This window comes from Apus apus, chromosome 10, assembly GCF_020740795.1.
Source record: "Apus apus isolate bApuApu2 chromosome 10, bApuApu2.pri.cur, whole genome shotgun sequence".
NCBI classification, from domain to species: domain Eukaryota; kingdom Metazoa; phylum Chordata; class Aves; order Apodiformes; family Apodidae; genus Apus; species Apus apus.
In genome coordinates, this window is record NC_067291.1 from 3,767,795 (window position 1) to 3,787,238 (window position 19,444).

The 19,444-nt window shown below is 42.3% G+C and overlaps 1 protein-coding gene across 2 annotated transcripts in view; it reads right to left on the reverse strand.

The window, feature by feature from the left end:
- Positions 1-3,358: 3,358 nt before the first annotated feature.
- The window catches only part of CRABP1 (cellular retinoic acid binding protein 1), a 37,015-nt gene continuing 20,929 nt past the window's right edge, over positions 3,359-19,444 (reverse strand). Inside the window, exons 1-4 of one of the 2 annotated variants that reach the window (XM_051628684.1) lie at positions 16,305-16,543; positions 15,712-15,890; positions 12,911-13,024; positions 3,359-3,685 (exon numbers count right to left, since the gene is read on the reverse strand). In XM_051628684.1, the coding sequence (XP_051484644.1) occupies positions 3,635-3,685; positions 12,911-13,024; positions 15,712-15,890; positions 16,305-16,374 (414 nt within the window). In that variant the 5' untranslated portion in view covers positions 16,375-16,543 and the 3' untranslated portion in view covers positions 3,359-3,634. Of the gene's footprint in view, positions 3,686-12,910; positions 13,025-15,711; positions 15,891-16,304; positions 16,544-19,444 lie in introns of those variants that run through there. The other variant, XM_051628685.1, reaches the window with a different exon arrangement.

A 19,444-nucleotide genomic window follows, 5' to 3' on the forward strand; every position in this document is an offset into this window, starting at 1 on the left:
TTAAGCAGCTGAATACCCACTTGTCCTGAATCCTTTCAGTAGCAGCACTCCCAGGGAAGAAGTCCCTTACGCATTCATTTACATGGTCAGAAAGATCTTAGCAAGAAAGGCAGAAAGTCATTTAGCTATCATCACCATTGAGCACTGGCAGACCTCAGGAGTCTGGGTTCGTGGGCATAGAGACTTGTCAGACAGCAGACATGTAGTGGGTAATTATGCATGCAGTGGTCAATCAGCTGCTGTCCAGAGAGACATAAGCTATGTTTGTCACCATTCTGTGCTTGTGACCACTGGTCAAGTGACAAAGTGCTAATCAGAACACAACAGCATGAGGGGAAGGAGGTTTCTGCTTCCTCACTGATACACATAACTGAGCCGGGCTCTGTCCCTGGCTCCACTGCTTGTCCCATCACAGGCCTGATTAAAAGACCTAGTGATGCAGAAAGCATCTCTTTTATTTGAATCTGGAAGGCAATATCCATAAAATCCCTGGGCCCTTTTCAGATATCCACATGCTATCAAGTAATCAATAAACCATTCATGTAACCTTTAGATGCTCCATTGTCTTGGCACCTTTGCCTATAGAAGCCCCTCCCTCCTACGTGCAGGCAGTGGCCCCCTGAAGCTTTAGGGTCCTGTTCTGCTAAGCGACTGTTTAACACTCAGACATTGTGAGACCAAGTTTTTGTGAATGCCAGCTACAGTAACTCTACTGTGCTTCCATCAACTCATCTCAGGAGGGGTGATTTCATTATTTTTTTACACAAAAAGTGGATAAAACTCTCTGTTGGCCACCCTGGCATTGTTCATCTTCCATGTTCCCAAAGGACCTTCATCTCAGCAAAGAAAAGAAGGGCAGGAGACAACTGCAAGGCTTCTGGCCAGTAAAACCATGCCAAATCCTTGTGTGCATAGATTTGAAGAACTTTTTGATCCAGGAGGACTCACAAAATGCAATTTGGCCTTCACACTGTTTCAACGATGAGCCATAAAACTAACACCCTGGCCCAATTCTAGTTTCTGTTCCTATGAATTTACCCATGCACCAGTAACTCCAATGTAACTCTATGAAAGTCAATCAAGATGTGAAGCTTCCACACTGAAATTACTAAAGAAAGGACCTTCTGTCATGCCAGACTGCAAATGAACCTTAGGGGAACAGTTTCAATCCTGGAAGAAGAATATTCCCAGCTATGCAGGGTAACTCATATCTCAGGAGCCTGTTTTTAATCATAACCTCTACAACCCAGTTACACAGCTCATGCTTTACTACTTGGATAGTAATTGCCAACTGGATAGCAACATGACGTGTTTTCCAGTTGATAGTAAAGCTTTCTGAAGGATATTTGCTTGAGCAGCACAACGGCTCAGCATGAGCCCTGCTAGAAATGAAACATAGAAATCAACTGCTTCTGTTAAATCCATACACTTGCTTTAGATAATAGCAATACCTTGCTGAACCTTTGCAGATGGTTCATCAGGCAGAAAAGGTAATTGCTAAGAATAGCATTTTTCTGGATTGGCAAAACAGCCCTGCTACCTACTGGCTTTGGCTTTACTACTTGTACCAGCTCCCACATCCACCACCCATCTTCTGGGAGGTGGAAACAAAGCACTTCACAGTGTTGGTGGGCTCTTGTTGCTGTAGGATATGGCATGTGCCAGCATGTCCTGCAACACAGTGCTATTTACTTCTCAGCCTTGATGTGGCAAGACACAGTTTTGTCTGCATCACTGAGAAGCTTTGAGCTAGCTCAGCCTGGCATTTTTTATGGAGTCCCTTTGGCACAGCTGGTTGCACAAGCAGGTCCAGATACTCCTGAAATGGATTTAAAAAAAAAAAAACTACCCAACTATTTTAATTTGAATCTTAGAAGATGATAGAAAATGAAGATAGGTCACTGTCATTCCCCCTCGTGGTTTCATTCTTACCAGGGGGTAGCTTCAGCTGCATCCAAAACACGATGAACTAATTTCAGACCATGCTTCAATGTGAGCTGACATGCAGTGTATTTAATTGGTACCAACTGAACCAAGGTCTTGGAAACAGGGTCTGGCTTAGGGTTAGAGTGTGGAAGGAAAAGATCCCCATTTTCAACTGCAATATTGTATCTTGAGTGCTGATGGCAGAGAAAGAAAGTGTGACCTGTCAAAGCAGAGGAGACAGAAAACACTGTATGTTCCTCTCCTGTCGTAGCTGTAGCTCACACTGCAGTATAGAGAAGAGGGGGCTGAGTTCTCCACAGCAGTTTGGCAGTCCTATCCAAGGCAATGCCTCTGCACTGCTGTGCAAGTGATGAAGAGACTAGGTCATTTGTTTCCTGTGGATGTCCCAAGATGATAAAGATTTGGATCTATTTTCCCATTTTGAATAGTGAGCACAGTCCAGTGAACAGGGTATATACTCTGCTAACACTGAAGCTCTTAAAAATCTTCTATGATTGAGTGACATGAAGCAGATAAATTATTCTTGCAAAGCTGTGAGTTGGTCAGATAAGCTTGGATATTGCACTGAAATAAGTGGTGCTCCTAGTCTCAATCTCCAGATATTTCCAAGGCTGAAGAACGGAAGAGTTTCTGGTTCATTAACGGAATGTCTGTTCAGCTTGAATCTAACACTTGATAGTGCTGTGGCCAGAACTCTGAGCCAGAATAAATACATTCAATTTGGTGTTTCTTTCAATCTTAAACTATGGGCCTGGTTTGTGAAATACTAAGTTGCTCAAAGAATGAAATACTGAGTCACCAAAAGTGAGAGCTGTAACACTGAGGGGCAGTGAAGCCATCAGAAGTTCTCTCTGATGCAGGTGACAAGGTAGGAGAAAAGCAGTTTCCTCAGCTTTTTTATCTTTTTATGGTCCAAACCAGTAAAGTCTGTCAAATTCTGCTGGCTCTCTGATCAGGCCTGAGGTGCTTGGGTGTGATGACAATGAGTATTAGTCATGATCACAATGTTATTTGTCCTGTAGACACAGCTGCATTTTGTACTTGGATAATGAGCGTCTCAACAGGGAAACTTTGGGCACTCTTCAGAGACGCAGCAGGAAAGAGGGTAAAGATCTTTCCTTGTCTGGTCTGGTTCTGCTGAATCACAGGATTCAGGAATTGTTCCCCAACGACTCTCCTGAGGAGACAGGACAGACAGAAGGAAAGAAGCAGAGCTCTGCATTTGAGAGCTTTGCAGTTCTGCGAAAGGCCTCCCAATTCACTTGCTCTCCTGCACTTTGTGTTGCCCTTGGAGGTGTTCCCTGGCAGCTCCATGTGAAAATCCACACTGGCTCCAACAGGGCAAACAGGGTTTCAGTCCTAACCAAAGCTCTGCTGGGTTTTCTATTAAAAACACCCCAAAACAGCTGCAAGTTATGCCCAATAAGTTTAATAACTGATGAAACCATAGCAAGTGACAACTACAAAATACAAAGCAGACATGGAAAATGATGGCATAAAAGTGGGAAGGAATAGTGTCTGCAATGAAAAATGAAAGCAAAATACACTTAAGAGAGGATATGGGTTCTGATGTAACACACAGGGGCACATACAACACCGCATTAGTAACAGCACACACAAATACTTGTTCTACTGGGGATTTTCACAGCGCTCCATTTCATCCCAGATGACAAGTAAATTGATGTTTTTACTCTCTTACATAAATTCTTGTGCACACAACATCATCAGCACCAAAGGTCTGGAAAAGAAATAGAAAATCAATCAGAAGAGTTGGAACCAGCGAACATTTAACACCACTTTTAAGGTTATTTTTACTGTAGTAGCTAGTTCTACAGCAGAAATACATTTTCCTATTTCTTTTAACAGATGAGAGTAAAGAAAGGAGTAATTTTGGAAGAGGAATGCAATAAAAGAGACCTTTTTCCCAAGGCACAATGAATTTTGTCAGAATATTAAATGGCACAGAAAATTCCGTCTTTTTATAATTTATTGGCATGCATTTGTAAATAAGCATGAGCAAAGAAAGACAACCTGGAATGTACTGTTGTTATATTTAGAAACAGTTGCAGCGCTTTGAACTGGAAGTGCTGAGGGTGGAATTCAGATGGCATGTTCAGAAGGTATTCTTTGGTATTTGCAAGTGTAAATCAGAGTAGTTCAAATGAAGTCAGTAGAGCAATGCTGGAGACCAGAAGAATGAATACCTATCACCTGTAACCATCATGCTGCTGCAAGATGTTGACACAACATGCTGGAATACCAAAACTCTCTCCCCAAGCTCTAATGTGGGCAGTGTCAAGTGACCTTAACCACTGGGTTAACTGTGATAAGGGCCTGAAATGAGGGCACAAAACAGAGGAAAATGTAGTGGAGATCAAACTTGTTTCACATGGCTGACCACCTATGAGATCCCACAAGCATTTCATCCCTGCATATCTGAAAGCCACTGGGTTACTAGACTATACTTCATTATCATCCCATTTCTTATACCAGATTCAACACCTCAGAGTACCTTGATTTTCCAGATATTTAGAGTGGGTGTGATGTTATACCATTGACTGAAACAGAGTTTCAGATATGCATCTGGGAGTTTCTTCAATAGCCCCATAGTTCTACACTTAAAAGGCAATCCTCCCACAGCAATATTGCAGTACAGATTATCAGGACATTCAGGCAGGACAGTGATTGTGGCAGCTGTTTGAGAAAACCACCTAAATCCCAGAGTGTTTGCATGTAATTTCAGGTCTGGCAGGCTAAAGCCTAAGCAAGCAATTAAACGTGAAGGAAACAATGGGTGCAAGAGTGAGGAAATACTGACTGCAAAAAACTTCATGTTCAGCCACACTGACAGTTTTGAGCGCACCACTAACAAGCTGCGAGGTGGGACGTTTGGCTGTAATAACTGCCAAGGTCTCACTGAAAAATATAATTAAGACCTACCCCAGTGTGTTATGAAAATTCAGCTGGATTTTATTTGTTTGAATGCTTTCTATGCCTGTTTTGGCCAACTGCTCTTTGAAAGGACTTGGCTTTAAAAGTGACTCTGGCTTGTATTTTGTTCACTTTGTTGAGAAGAAAAGTCTGTTAGTATTCTGGAGACAAAGGCTTTGTTTTTATGCATAGAAAGCTATCATATCAATCTTTATATACATTTTAATCTTATACATTAAAAGATCTGAAAATTAATATAAAGGATGAGGATAGTTGTCTATTGCCCACAGCACCAGCTGCCAAGATCCTCATTATGGCTTCCTTCAGCATCTCCAAAACTAAACACACTAGGCAAAATTATTTCAGCAGGAGTTTTCCCAGAGAAAGCAAGTCAAGGACACAATCATCCAGGGCTTGAGGTTGTCTGTGAAGGCTGGAAGGTCACTATGACAGTGCTTGTCTTTCTGTGGTACATTCAGGCACTGCTAAACAGAGCGAAGTTTGAGTTCCCTGTTGCTATTCCAACACAAATCATAAATAATAGTAAAACATTCTTTGTGTAGTGTTCTTCAAGAGCTGGCGTGGCCCCAGTCTGTCAGCCAGTCCTAATGAGAAAGGCTGCAGTACCAGTTTGCCAAAACTCTTGTAACCTCCCTGGTAAATTTATGTCTATTCTTTCAGGGAGATTAAGAGGTGAGCCCCCTCCCCTAAACCTACGAAACAGCAGTTATTCTCACAAGAGCTCAGCAGCTCTATTGAGAGGGAACCCTGCAGGGTAAGAGATGGAAATAAATGTGATCCATACTGCAAGTCTGTCCCAGGATGCCACGGCAGGTCAGAGTGTCTGAAATTCTAGCGTCCAGTTCTGAGACTGTGCTCCTGGGCAGAGCATGCTCCTAAAACTTCTGTGTAGTGTGACTGGCAGCTTTCTTGCCAGACACACAGGAGGGAGCACGAAAATGAAGATAAACATTTGTTGAGGAAGAAAAAAAGAAATGGTAGCTTTCTAGGAAAGCTCAGTGGTATGGGTGCATCCAGAATGCACTGCAGAGGCAGCAAGCCCACTGTATGTACACACAGCCAGACCTGTGCCCTCCCAGAGTGACAATTTGACAGGCTTGTGACAAAGGGCAGTGGCTTTTTTTGTCTAGCTTCAACTGGACTTCTGGACTTTTGAAAATCCCAGGCAATGGGCTGCATTCAGATAGCTCTGTCAGGATAAAAATTAAGCGCAGACAACATGGACATAACTGGAACACCCAAATATGTAGCAGTCTTAGTCATTTGCTATACACAAGGATTGTCATTGTCTGCAACACACCAGCCTCACAGTCTGGAAAATCACTACAATGTAACACAATCATATCTTTACATCTAAATCATAAAGAGATAGAATTCATGCAAAGGCCAATGACAATGACTCTGGGGTACCATGTAGCCACTGTGCACTCCTCAATCAGCCAATCAGCCAGGCATCATTTCCTTGAAGACCCAGCTTAGATTATGTGATCTCTGACCTGTTTCAGGAATAAGCTGCATTTTCAACACTTAGATTTGATACCTTATACCCATTCAGGTTATTAGCGACCTAGTTCATACTGAAGCACATAATTAAATGGTTTTGATTGTCATGGTTAAGTACATGGTTTAAATCTGGACCTATGTAAAAGGTGTTTCCCTATCTTATTGTAACTAACTAGCACTGCTGATAAAACTCCACAGAATGTTGCTAAAGAAAGAGGAACATGTTCAGACTCACTGCTTGCCTTTTTTTATGGTTCCCCACAAAAACATCTAAGGTACAGCTGGGCCCAGGGTAAGATCCAAATCAAAAGGCTGTTACTCCTCTGTCCTTCACACTTTAATCTTTGTATTCAGGGGTGGAATGAAGCAGCTTAATATCTATGGACCTAATTCTAGATTGGACAAAAGTGGTAGCTCCTGTCAGAACAAGCAGACTTTAAAGATTTCAGTGACCCAAAGGAGCAGAACTTACTCATTAAAAAAAGGTGAGCAATCCTAGTTAAAAATCACTTCTGACAGTGTATGCAAAAAAACCTTGTTATCTGCTCATGATTGACCAACATGCAGAGGCAACTTGCAAAAGGAAGACAGAATACATCAGCAAACAAATGGAGAAAAGATATTATGTAAATGAAGCATCAGAAAATTATTTGTCCACATGCAAATGCTCATGTTATCTAGAATAAAGATATAAAACTTCACAATAAAGGCTTATTGCATGTTTCCTCTCACCACTTGACTCCCACAGCGCTTTATGAAAGAGGCTGGTCATTACGGGGCTGTAGTGACAGAAGGTGCAGCCCCTACTTGCCAGCTTGGATATTAATAGCCAATTAAAAAATATTCAGACTTAATTTCTGCAGGGTGTCAACCCACAGTCATGCAAAATCAGGTCATGTATTAAGGTACCTACACAATGGTGGATGTGTTTGAGAACTGCCGTATTATACAGTTTGCTCAGAGTCATGCAGCAAAGGAGTGACAGAGCTAAGAACAGGAGATAAGGGTATGAGCCAGGAGTAGTCTTGAAAGCCAGCACGCAGCAAACACCTAAGCTACAGCTGATGTTGTAAGAGACTACACACAGGATCAGATGCATCCAAGATGCAAATGGTTTGGGCTTCTTTCTCTGCTCTTGAGTTTGGGATGTGACCCAGACCAGGCTACATTAGTGAGCAGCAGCTGCAGATCCCTAAGCCCCCTTGGAAATCTGCTCATGGCAAACAGTAAATTAAAGCATTAGGTCCATGCAACACATATGTATGCATTGTTACAGGCTTCTGAACTTCTTTCAAGGCTGCCTTAGTGAGGTCAGCAGCAAAACCCCCCACTGACCTCAGTATGAGTAGACCCTCCTTTTGATAATTGATTTTATAGATGACTCTCCAAAAACTACAGAGAAGTTAAACACTTGGGTAGTTTAACATTGTTTGATACAAGGCTTAGGCACAAATCTCAGCATTTGGTTGCAAAGTATCTTTCCAAATCGACACCTACTATGTGTAATTTTAGAAGCCAGCCATATCATTTAAAAAATGTTCACTCACTCATCTCAGCACCACAGTTCACCAGTTTTAATCAACTACAGCATGATTTTTCTGGGGAGGGAATGTAGAATAGAAGCCAAGCTTGAAACCCCCCTAATGTTCTGATCTTTGACCCTTGCTATAATTGATTCTGAGAACCCCTGTGTGATACATGAACTGTGTAAAATGTGGTCTGAGGCTGTTTTTAAAGCCACTCTGCAGTAATCATCCACCTTAAAATGTTTGTGTGTTACAGATTAAACTAAAATCTATAGAGGCACAAGCAGCCATGAAAGCAGCAATGCAGACAAAGCCTGAATATAAATTTTCTTATTTGAATAGCTAACACTGGGAAGCAGCATCCTTTAACTTTGTAAAGAGCAGACCTTTTGTTCTTCTGACTTACACAAGTGATTGATAGCTCATTAATGTCCCTCATAAAAACACACAGCAACAGCAAACACTTAATAAGAGTATAAAAGGGAAGAAAAAGCATATTAGAATAGATTTAATCCAAGACCTTAATTTTCAAACAAGCATAGGAAATATGTCTTTTTGTGTTATATTCTGATCTTGATTGCTCAAGTGCTACTCCAATCATAGGTTATGAATGTGGAGTTGTAAATGCACATATTTTGACTCTCTGCATGCATTACAGTCCTAAAATACAATACAATCTAAACATACAGTCAAGACAAACAAATGTGGACTTTCTGGGGATCTATTCTTCTCATCTTCTCTTGCTTGCATATTCCATTTAATGATTTTATCTACATTGTTTAGTACTTCTAATAATGCAGCACTGAAATCCCAGCAAATGCATCAGATGAGATTAGAATAAACAGCATTGATGAAAGTAGTTGCAATGTTCTACCAGATTCACAATATCTTTTTGTAGAGCAGAGCTTCATCCTCTTCCCTTAATCAGCTGAAAGGACTCTTTTTCTAACAGGACTTTAAACCTACATCTGCCATTGTATGAGCGAAGTATTATTTATGCTACTAGTAAGAGTAATCTCATTCTTCATGTTGCAAGGAGCTAAGGAGAACTAAAGGCAAACCTAATTGGTACCTGAGGGTAAAAAACCCAACTTTGCTAACTGGTTTGTTTCCAGCATTTGTGTTTCAGACAACATGAAGTGACATGGAAGATCATCATATTGCTCCAAGGGAAAATCTTTGAAGGTCATAAGGAACTCTTACGCCAGGACTCAAGAAAGACTGGTAATTATCCAGTAATATGGTTTCTATTTTAGCTCTGTGGTAGTCATGACTATTCTAACACTGATTTTTTAATTTATTCTTACTATATGTGATAGTAAATGCCTTTATTTAACATGCTGTGTTGGGGAGAAAACGATATCCTTCCACTAGGAAAATGTCATAATAAAATGGACCCCCTAAGCAATGCAGAGTATTAGATCAAAATTTTGTGGCAAAGCTCCAACATTTATGCAGCCAGTATTAGCAAAGTAAAACTCATTCCTGACCCCCTGCCTGTTGCCCCAAGCCTTTTTTCCATTCATGGCTCAGTCTAACACAGTTTAGACTCCTTCTTGCAACTTCTTCCAAATGGGGTAGGAGTTTTCTTGATTTCTTCTGCAACTGCATGTGATAGCTAAGGAAGGGACTCCAGACTTCTCAAAAGATTTCTTTGGATAGAGGAACAGGAGCAGAGACTGTGAAATAAGTCTCAGCTTTACAGAGTTCCTAGACTGCTACATCACAGGCTCTGCCCCATAAAGGCAGCTTCCCAGCTCCAGACATCCAGAAGTTCACAAGAATGTGGTTTCCTTCTGCTGCCAGAATGGAAAAAGGAAAAACTTACCAAAGCACATCAGAAAGAGTAAAGGAACAGGAAGTATTTCTTAGGTAATACTTCTTTTCTTTGAGAAGTGTGAAGATGGGAATTGTTAAATGTTTGTTGTGCTATGGGGAGCAAAACCAAGTGAAAAGGAATTTCAGGTCCTAAAAAACACTGACAAAGCTGAGTGGGTGGAAGAAGAAACAAAGGGTAAGACAAAGAAATATCTCTTCTTCTCATGGTGATCTCACTTTTGAAGAAGTAACATGTAAGTGGGGGTTTGCAGACCCAGATCCAAGGAAAATTTCCAAGCATAAGATAAAACACCTTAAGTTGAGTCTTTCTTCACTGGAGTGATGAAAAACCCAAACAGAGTTGAGAGGCAAGAGATAAAAAGGGACAACAGGGTCTTCTCACGAAGAGCTCCTATTCCTACTTTGTTCCCTGCTACAGCTGAGGAACACACCTCAGCCAGTCTCTTCTGGTAATTTAGTTTTTAAAGCCCAAATAATGGTCTGGAGGGAATATTCTGTGCTTCTAAAATTAGGGGCCACAGACAAGAAAATTTAGCTTCCATTACCCTCTTCTATCTTCCTCCAAACAGCAGAACCCTTTGCTGCCTACCAGAAGGGTTACATTTGGCCATGTTTTCCAAAGGACCAGAGACCTCACACTCACACCACTTCTAGAAACACCTCATTGCTGAGCTATAGGGTATCAGGGCATAATTTTTAACATGTTGATCCATCTATTTAAAAGACTTGTACATTTAGTCCCATAAAATGTCCTGAGGGGCTTGAAAATCTTTGTCTGGAGGACGAAAAAATGTCCTAGTATTTAATAAAGCAAAAGAGGCCATTGTGCTACAGGTAAGAGGTAGGAGAATGGAAGTGCATATTGCATTGTAAGAGATATAGAGAACTATATGGAGCACATGGAAGCAAACACTATGTTTTCATAATGGCTACAGTAAAATTGTACATTGCAACCCATTAACATACTCCTAACTTACAGGAGAGGGGATGGGGATCAGTCTGGGAAATCAGAAACCAGGAAAATTACTTGGGATCATGATGGGATGAGCATGAGTTCTCAAAGAAGAGTTAACCAAGTCTTTGCATATAAATCAGAGTAATTTCACAGAAGAGTAGGGAGATGAAGTTTAGAAAGAAAATGGATAAATTGGAGGGAGTTCTAGAAGCACTGAAAGAATGATTCAAGGAAAGCTTGCTTTGTATTGAAGGGCTGATGGTCTTCCAGTGGCTTAGCGTAACAACAGGAAGGTTCTTCCAAAAGCACTTGATCAGTGCTGTTAAGAGAAGTATTTGCAATAACAAACATTAGACATACTATTTAGGTTCTTCTATACACAATATGTAATGACTGGAAGTTGAATCTGGACAGACAGAGATTAGAAATAAACTATGTATTTTATCAGCTAGGAAATTAACCAGTAAACGTAGTTCTCTAAAGCTGTGATTGAGTTCCTATAAATGGAAATATTTTCATAAGAAGGAGGTTTTTCTAATAAATATCCCAATTTGAAAAATAATTAACTCAGAAAAGCTCAAAAGACTGTATTATATAAGAAAACCAGTTAGATGGCTTTATAATCTTTGACTTGCACTGGTTTCTTAATCATACTCATTCCCCTTCCCCAGCAGGGTAAGTTCACATTGTTGACTGCAGGAGGAAATTGTATTATGACTGGCTTTCTTGCTTGGAGCAGTTCACTTTGCTTAGCAGCTGCCTCACTGGTTTGTTGCTTAAATAATAAACTTTTAGAAATGTCTTGTTAGAAAGCTGGAAAAATTATAGTTGAGGATAGATATTTATCCACCACGTTTATATATATAAAGATGAGAAGCAGAGATCAAAGTATTTTGCCTCCTAAAGTTTTTTGATAATATAAAGAATTCCAGTGGTTGAGTCAAAAGAAATTATCCAGAATTGGAGTATTCATTCAATAGAAACCACTGTGATTTCACTAACAGCATACACCTCCTCATAGGGGTGAACAGTTCCAAGATGTCTAGAATAACATTAACACCTTAAAAACGTTGTGTTTATACTTGCTTAGGTTTGGGTCCTGTTTTTGTTTCATATGCAATCTTAAAAACAGAGCTCCAACTGCTTTAGAGCAACACTGGGGGGGCTGTTTGTTTTTTAAAGTGCAGAGGTTAAGTTAGTGTGATAGTCTGAAATAAAACCTCCCTGCTTTGATGTTTTCTTACCCGCCACTCCAGCAGCCTGTCTTCCATGCCCAAACTGATGAGGCATAACAGTGTGTTCAACTATTTATCCAGAATTCCCTAGTAAGAACGTGCAATAAAATGATTCTGAACTCAAGCTGAACTGTGCTAACTCAGAGAAACTGTGTCTTTATCCAGTTCTGGATACTGTTTCATGAATGTACAGGGACTACTAAGGAAAGAGTCAGTGAAGAGAACACCAGGCTAACAGAGGTAAGTACAGTATAAATTAATAAACTGCATATGATTCATGGCATAATTGTCAAGGCAGTTGCAGAGGTGCTGCTCAGAATGCTGAAATTAACCCTGCTGCCATAGGGAAGGCCACACAGGAGTGGGGGGGATGTTGGCCGACAGCAAGTGTGCAGATCAGAGTATTTCTGAGAAACCTCTAAAGGTAATTCTGAACTGGATTCAGAGATGATCAAGGAATCGGAGAAGGTGGCAGAGATGGGGCAGAAATTGTATGTTCTTCTTAAACAGAATGAGATTAGAGCATGCTACATGCCAGCCCACGTGATTCTGTCTAAGAAGCAACGTATTATGCACATGCCTAAAAAAGGTTCTCCAGAAATGAGGTCAAATGCCTTGATCAGCAGAGAAAATCTGCAATAAATCAAGCGGGTTCTTTAAGTGGTGTTGTGAATTTACGAGCAGAAGTGGCCCAATTGTGATTATTCTGTCAGTACAAGTATGGCAAAAGTTATAGCAATAAAATGCCAGTGAGAACTTGCAAATGTCTTCATTTTTTCTTAAAAAACCCACTTAAAATGAAGGGGAAAAAGTGATGTGTGACTTGTACTGTAAAGGATTATGAAAATGGTAGTTTTCTAGATGTAATGAAGTGAGGAAAAAGAGTAAGTCATACTACATGGCAAAAAACATGTTTACATGGTGTATATATTGGGTGGGTTCAATGTTCTTACCAAAATCAGCTCATCATTAGCTAGTTCTCGAGTCCAGTATGTTTTGGGGCCATCCCCCTCAATAAGTGTTTGTTTGCAATAGATCTTGTTTTCATTCTCCCAAGTGGCCAAACTCTGTAGACAAGAAAACCATCAGGAATAACATTAATTATATTCCCCAGCATGAGGCAGAGAGACAACAATGAGCAGTGGTGAGAATAATTGCTGCACACAGCTAGGTAAAGGCAAAGGGAAAAAGACATCAGTGGAAAATGGTGAAATCAAAATTAAGGTGTGAGGGGGCCTGTTGGAGATAGGTATATATTAATAAGATAGTAATTGGAAATGTGTCTTTTCAGTGTAAATCTGCATTTGTTTCTAAATTTAAAAGTCACCAAGCATAAAATGCTTTATGTTGAAAAGTATAATTTAGAAACATGTAATACTGTAGCATCTACATTCCCAAGCATCTTTGTAGGCATGTGGTTTGCTCAGACATGTTATTTATCACTACAAAGTCCTGTTAGTGTAAAAGCAGGAAGATTCATATGTACCATGTTGTGGTCATAAATAATGCAGCCTTTGTCACTTACAACGGTTCAGATATATGGCACTGTGCCAAGTTAGCTGTATATTAAACACTCACTGTGCTAACAAACTAGAATTAAACACAACCGAATTAACACAACTTTGTTAGAATTCTAGTGTTTGTGATATTACTTTTGTAAGGCTGTGGGTCTGGAGATCGAAACACCCTTGGGCATTTTTCAAAGCATTTCAATAATGACTATGAAACCACTAAAACATGCAAAAACCCCCCAAATAACCATAGGATTTTCTTTAGCTTTCACAAACAGGCAAGCCCTGAGTTTGTTACTTTTCATTCTAGCACAGAACTGTTATTCTACAGTGCAATGAAACAGCTGTGCAGAAGGATGGCCTGTAATGAATGTCTAATTGCTTTATAACTAGCACATGGGAGACATTAGTCTGTGATTATATACACATACACACACATATACATGTAAGAGTGTGTAAGCATAAATCCAAGTTTACACTTTCCAGACTCTCCAAGGGGAAAAAAATTACCTTGATTTAAAATTAGCTCTTTACTTTATAAATGTTTTTTTTTTTCAAACAATAGCTTTTGTAAGCCAAAAGCCAACTCAAATGGCAGTTCCAGAAGCTTTGCCTTGCAGTATCACTGCATATGACTTGCTCTCTGTATGAACAATCAGTCGAGTTAGTTGGCAGAACAAAACCTTCCACCTCATAAAGTGTATCAAAATCTATCACCAGTCAGCAATTTTGCCAGATATTGCAAATTACATTCTGAAGTATTATTTTATTATCTGTCAGTTTCTGCTCTGCGGCCACATCTTGGTTATATACACACAGCAGTACAACTTATTCCTGAGAGTGGACTATAAATAATTTCACAACACATGGAAAAAATTTACTACTTCACAAAACACATTTCTTTCAGATTTTTCCAACTTTCATAGCTTACAGCCATAATTATTGTTCTTCCATCTGCAGCAATAAATCCTTCTCTAGAAAGCAGGTCACACTTATTGTACATGCATTATGCATGAAGACACTAAAATACTACTTTTGCTGAACAAGATAAATTAACACAGCCAGCAACATTTCCTGAACAAACTGTTAAATATATGATAACTCATCCTAGAGATCAAGTGGATGTTCTGAATGTTCACTGACTTCCAGAATCTGCCTCCCTTTTTTTTATAAACTTAAAACTCACAGCAATGGTACAGGAGACAGTAAGTGCTGAATTTGTAGTGGCCCGACAATTAGCAGAGACAGTATTTTGGAAAGTAGACTATTCCACCATCATATGATACTTTAAAAACTGTATTCTCATTTGGGACTACATTCTGATACTCTCTATTCCTACTTCTCTTATAGTGTTTTATATATAATTCTCTTACAAGTGTGAGAGGAAAGCCTGAGGAAAGGATAACTAACCCACGCCTTTGATAACTTTTTTCAAAAGACAGCTACGATCAGCCCAGTTCTCCAGTACCCCAGATCCCACGTTCCTACATCAACAAGAAGCTGGTGTCAGATGCTGCCAACTTAGACTCCTCCATGGCCATATAAGTGGTCACAAAGGTAGAGGAGCAGGGGCTCTCACACAGAATCAAGCCCAAAACACTCCAGTGACCACCCTCTAAATGCACCTCTGCACAAGAACATGGTGTAATTATGGCTGGTATAACACTGGATGAAAGTCTGTCTTGCACTGGTAAAGACTTCTCTGAACAGCAAACTGGAGACATGCATTGCAAGGGAATGAAAGAGGATTTCAGCCCCAAACTACCAACAGTGCAGTCCTGCTTGCAAGCTCAGATGATTCCGTTTAGGACAAAAGTCATGCCAGGTTTGTGCACTAAATCCTGACTCTTGAGGTCTCTCTTTCTCCACTGTTCCCCATTTTCCTGTCAGGGAAAGAGGCTGGGAAGAGCTTTCACTGCAGGTGAGGTCTCCAGGGGAGAAGGAAGCAAAAACAGTTGGACAAAAACCTGACAGTAAAGGGGCTGAACGGCGGGTACTCAAACTCTGCCTTTGGGGTCTGCCATGCTCTGTTGCTTTCAGATTTCAGTTTTACCTTGCAAGAGGGAGAACATCAGATGATGGACAAGAGGAGCAGCGTCCACCAAGAACCCCCAAAGAGTGTTCCTAGGAGGAAGAGAGTGGAGGGCAGCCACGCCACTCTCTGGGGACACCGGCCACAGATGTGTTTGTCCCATCTAAAAATAACTTTGTATCACACACACCCCCCCCAGCTCCCATCCTACCCTGCACTTTCGTCCATCCACCGTTTCCTCCTCAAAGCTCTCCCCGATTTTGAAGTTGATCTCGGTGGTGCGGACAGTGGTGGAAGTTTTGATGTAGAACTGGTCCCCGTCCTGGCGGATCTCCACGTGGGGCTTGGAGGCGGCAGCCACCGCCACCTTCCTGAGCATGGCATTGACACCTGGAGGAAGCGGGGAAGAAGCAGAGCTTGAAGTCGCCAGCTGTGCCCGGGGCTGAGCTCGTCGAGCCCCGCGCAGACCGAGGTGGGTGCGGGAGGCCGGCGGCACAGCTCGCAGCCCTGCGGCGGGGCCCTCCCGCGCCAGCAGCATCTGCACCGACGCGGGGTCTCGGCGGGATCCAGCGGCAGCCCCGAGCCCCGCAGCAGGACCGCGGGCGCCGGCAGGTGAGGCTCTGCCCGCGCCGTGCCCGCCATCGCTCCTCCCCGGGGAGGGCTCACAGCCGCCCCCGCACGGGGCTCTCCCGGCTGCCCGGCGCTGAGGCACTGGGCACGGCGGCTCGGCTCCGGCTGCCGCCCCCTCCCAGCTCCTCTCCCGCGGGACGCAGCCCCGGGCTGCCCGGCTCCCCCGTGTCTCACCCAGCGCCTTGAGGAGCTCGTCGAAATTCTCGCTGCTCCGCATCTTCCAAGTGCCGGCGAAGTTGGGCATGGCGGGGCGGGCGCTGGGACGGCGGCGGGGACGCGGCGCTGCTGCTGCTGCTGCTCTGGCTCCGGCTCCGGCACCTTGTGAACGGGGCGGGCCACGGCGGCGGCGGGGAGAGCGGGGCACACCCACCCGACCCCCACCCCCGCCCCCGGGGCCAGCACCATGCGGCAGGCAGCCGCCCCCCTCCCAGCCCTGGCCTCGCCATCCATCCATTCGTCTGTCCGCCTGTCCTTCTGGCTCTCCATCCATCACTCCCTGCCGCCTCCTTTGCAGCCCGCCAGCTGCCTCCTCAGGCTTCCCAGAAAGAATTGTCACTTGTCCCGCGGTCGGTGTGGACACAGAGGACTTGATGAAAGGCCCCAGAGGCAAGCAGGGAAGGGAGATCCAAGTAATGAAGGCAATCCAAGTGAGAGCAACCTTTCCGGGTTCCCTCGGCGTTGATGCCCACCAGGGCAGGGAAAAGGCACAGTAACTCCTCAGCCCTCGGCCCCGAGCTCCCCAGCACAGGCCCCCCAGCCTGGCAGGCTGGTATAGCAACCAACCTGCCCCCAACACTGCTAACCTGGACGACCACCAGGCCAAATAGGTACCAGGAGAGCAGCCCTTTCCAGAGCAGGAGACTCTGGTAAGGAAACTGTCGCTGCCTCCTGACCCAAGCCTGCCCCTTTGAGAAGGGTGAAGGACAAAGACAAGCACGATGTCTGTACTGCTCCCTAGTCACAGCCATGCACCCCCTTATTGCCCGGTGGTGCTTTTGGCCACTGGAAAATGCAGCTGCTGAACCAGCAGGTATTTGTTCCTGCTGCATCCGAAGGAGCAGTGCCCGTGGCAGTCTCAAGCTCTTACGGTGAAACACCTCAAGCTATTTCACACTTACTTAAATTAACACCAGTGTGCTAAACATTTGAGCACCAGCCTGTGCCTCTCAGGTTTCCTGTGACCATTTTCATTGTCTTTGCTTTGAATACTACAGATTCAAAGATTCCTAAAGATGCTAGACTGAAGTTCCTTATTGCAGCTGATTTAGCCCCATGATTAAGGGGATAAGAATTTGACGGGTTAAGGCATATGGAGTTTTTCTGCTGCTGTTGTGCATAAGGAAATACTCAAAACATTCAGAGGTCTGTGATTTCCCACTCAGAACAGAGCCAGATGTATTTTAATTGTAGGAAAACCTTTGCTGAGCCAGCTTCATGGTACATTCACAACCAGTCTTCACTTGTTACACTCACTCTGTAAAATGAACAAGTCGGTTACTAGAGGTATGTATGAAATGTGTTCACTCCTGGAAAATGTATAGATCTGGGACTTACTTTAGCCATATGTTAGGCAGGATTCTCCAGTTCCTATATGCTGAAACTTGCTCTCATTTCTTATCCCAGGAAGAATCTTACCTGAGTAAGAACTATAGAGCAGAACCAAATGTTTATCTGTTGATATCTTTTCACTCTTTCTCTATTGTTTGGGTTTTTTTGGGTTTTGGCTTTTTTCTCTGTCTTTTCAGAAGGACACCCTGGAGACACAGAATAGTTATTTAACTGAAATATTTTGATGGAAAATGTGGTGGCTTTTTTTTCCAGGAAATTAACATTTCAGTGAGAAATATCTGTTTTCAATAAGAGGTTTTCTCTAAAAAAAACCAAAACCAACAAACAGGACCAAAACAAAAGAGAGCAAGAAGCATTTTTCAGTTTTTAGTAAATAACAAAATAATTAATCCCCCTCTGAAATACTTAATTTACAGATTTCCAATCAACTAAAAAATTCCAAACTAAACAATTTTTAAAAAGCACCTGGGGAAAAAAAAACAAAACACGGAAACAAACCAAACAGTCATACCAATAATTCCTCTATTGCAGGTAGGTTCAAGTCTTACAAACAAAAGGCTGCAGTCCAAACAAACCCATATCAAGACTGTGCATTGCTATGAAACAGTAAAGAAAATTTCTGCCCAGCCCCTCAGTTTCCACCTCCCAATTGCACAACTGAAAACTTACTACCATGATCCAGGCTTGCTCCTAGAATCCTGCAGAATATGTACACGTGGAGCCCAGTGGAAGTGATATGGCTCATTCTTTGCAGGATGAAGTCCTCAGGTACCTATGCTAATAAGTATATGCAGCATCAACCAGGTAGGAACCACCTATCTCTACCAGAGAAAATAAATTGGCCCAGAAAATGTTAAAGGGGGACATTTTATTCTTTAAAGGACCTTTTAAGTTCCACAACTGTTTTTTCACCTGCTGCACCACTGATATGAACAAGAACTATTCCAGCCTGTGAGAGTGGCTCTAAGATATAGAAGATTCTAAGATACAGAATTCTCTATAGAATAAGATATTGTTCTGTAGGTGCTGGACTGCAGCCATTGACCTATTTCACAAAGACCAGGAGAGAGCCTTCAGAATACCCTGCATCTAGAAAGTGTGGCACACTAGAAGGAACAAATGGCTTTGGGCAATAAAGGCTCTGTTCTGCAGTGGCAGTATGTGGAGCTATTAATCCAAAATACACAGACATCAAACTACACTTTTATTTACATGATTATGTTACCTAAAGAGTGTGAGGTACCACCCATACCGTACAGTTTCTACAACAAAGAACCCAGATACACTCCAGGTTGTCTGTTTGGCTCTGTGTGGCAATGTGTATGCATCCACATCTTATTTAGTCTCCTTTAAGCGCTGCATAGTGCAGACTCACCAACTGTTCAGGATTAGACCTTGAAGATTAACCACAGAAGGAATTGTTCCCCTCTGATACTTCAGGGCCACTGCTGCCAGCACATGCTGGAGATGGGCACTTGCCTTTCCAGAGCCAATGTCTCCCCTCTCACCAGTAGTTTTTCATATATATACAGCAGTCAAATTGATCAGCAACAGTCACTCCTCCCTTGCCCTTTGAGTTACATTTTTCTTTGTATGCTGCTTCCCTTTCCTTTAAAATAATATTTTCCCTCTCTGTCTCAAAAATATGCTCTCATGTTTCTCTGGTTTTACTAATTAATTTAAAAGTCAGCAGGATTTGAACTCCAAACTCATAAGGAACCTAAGTTCACTCCAACAAACGTTTA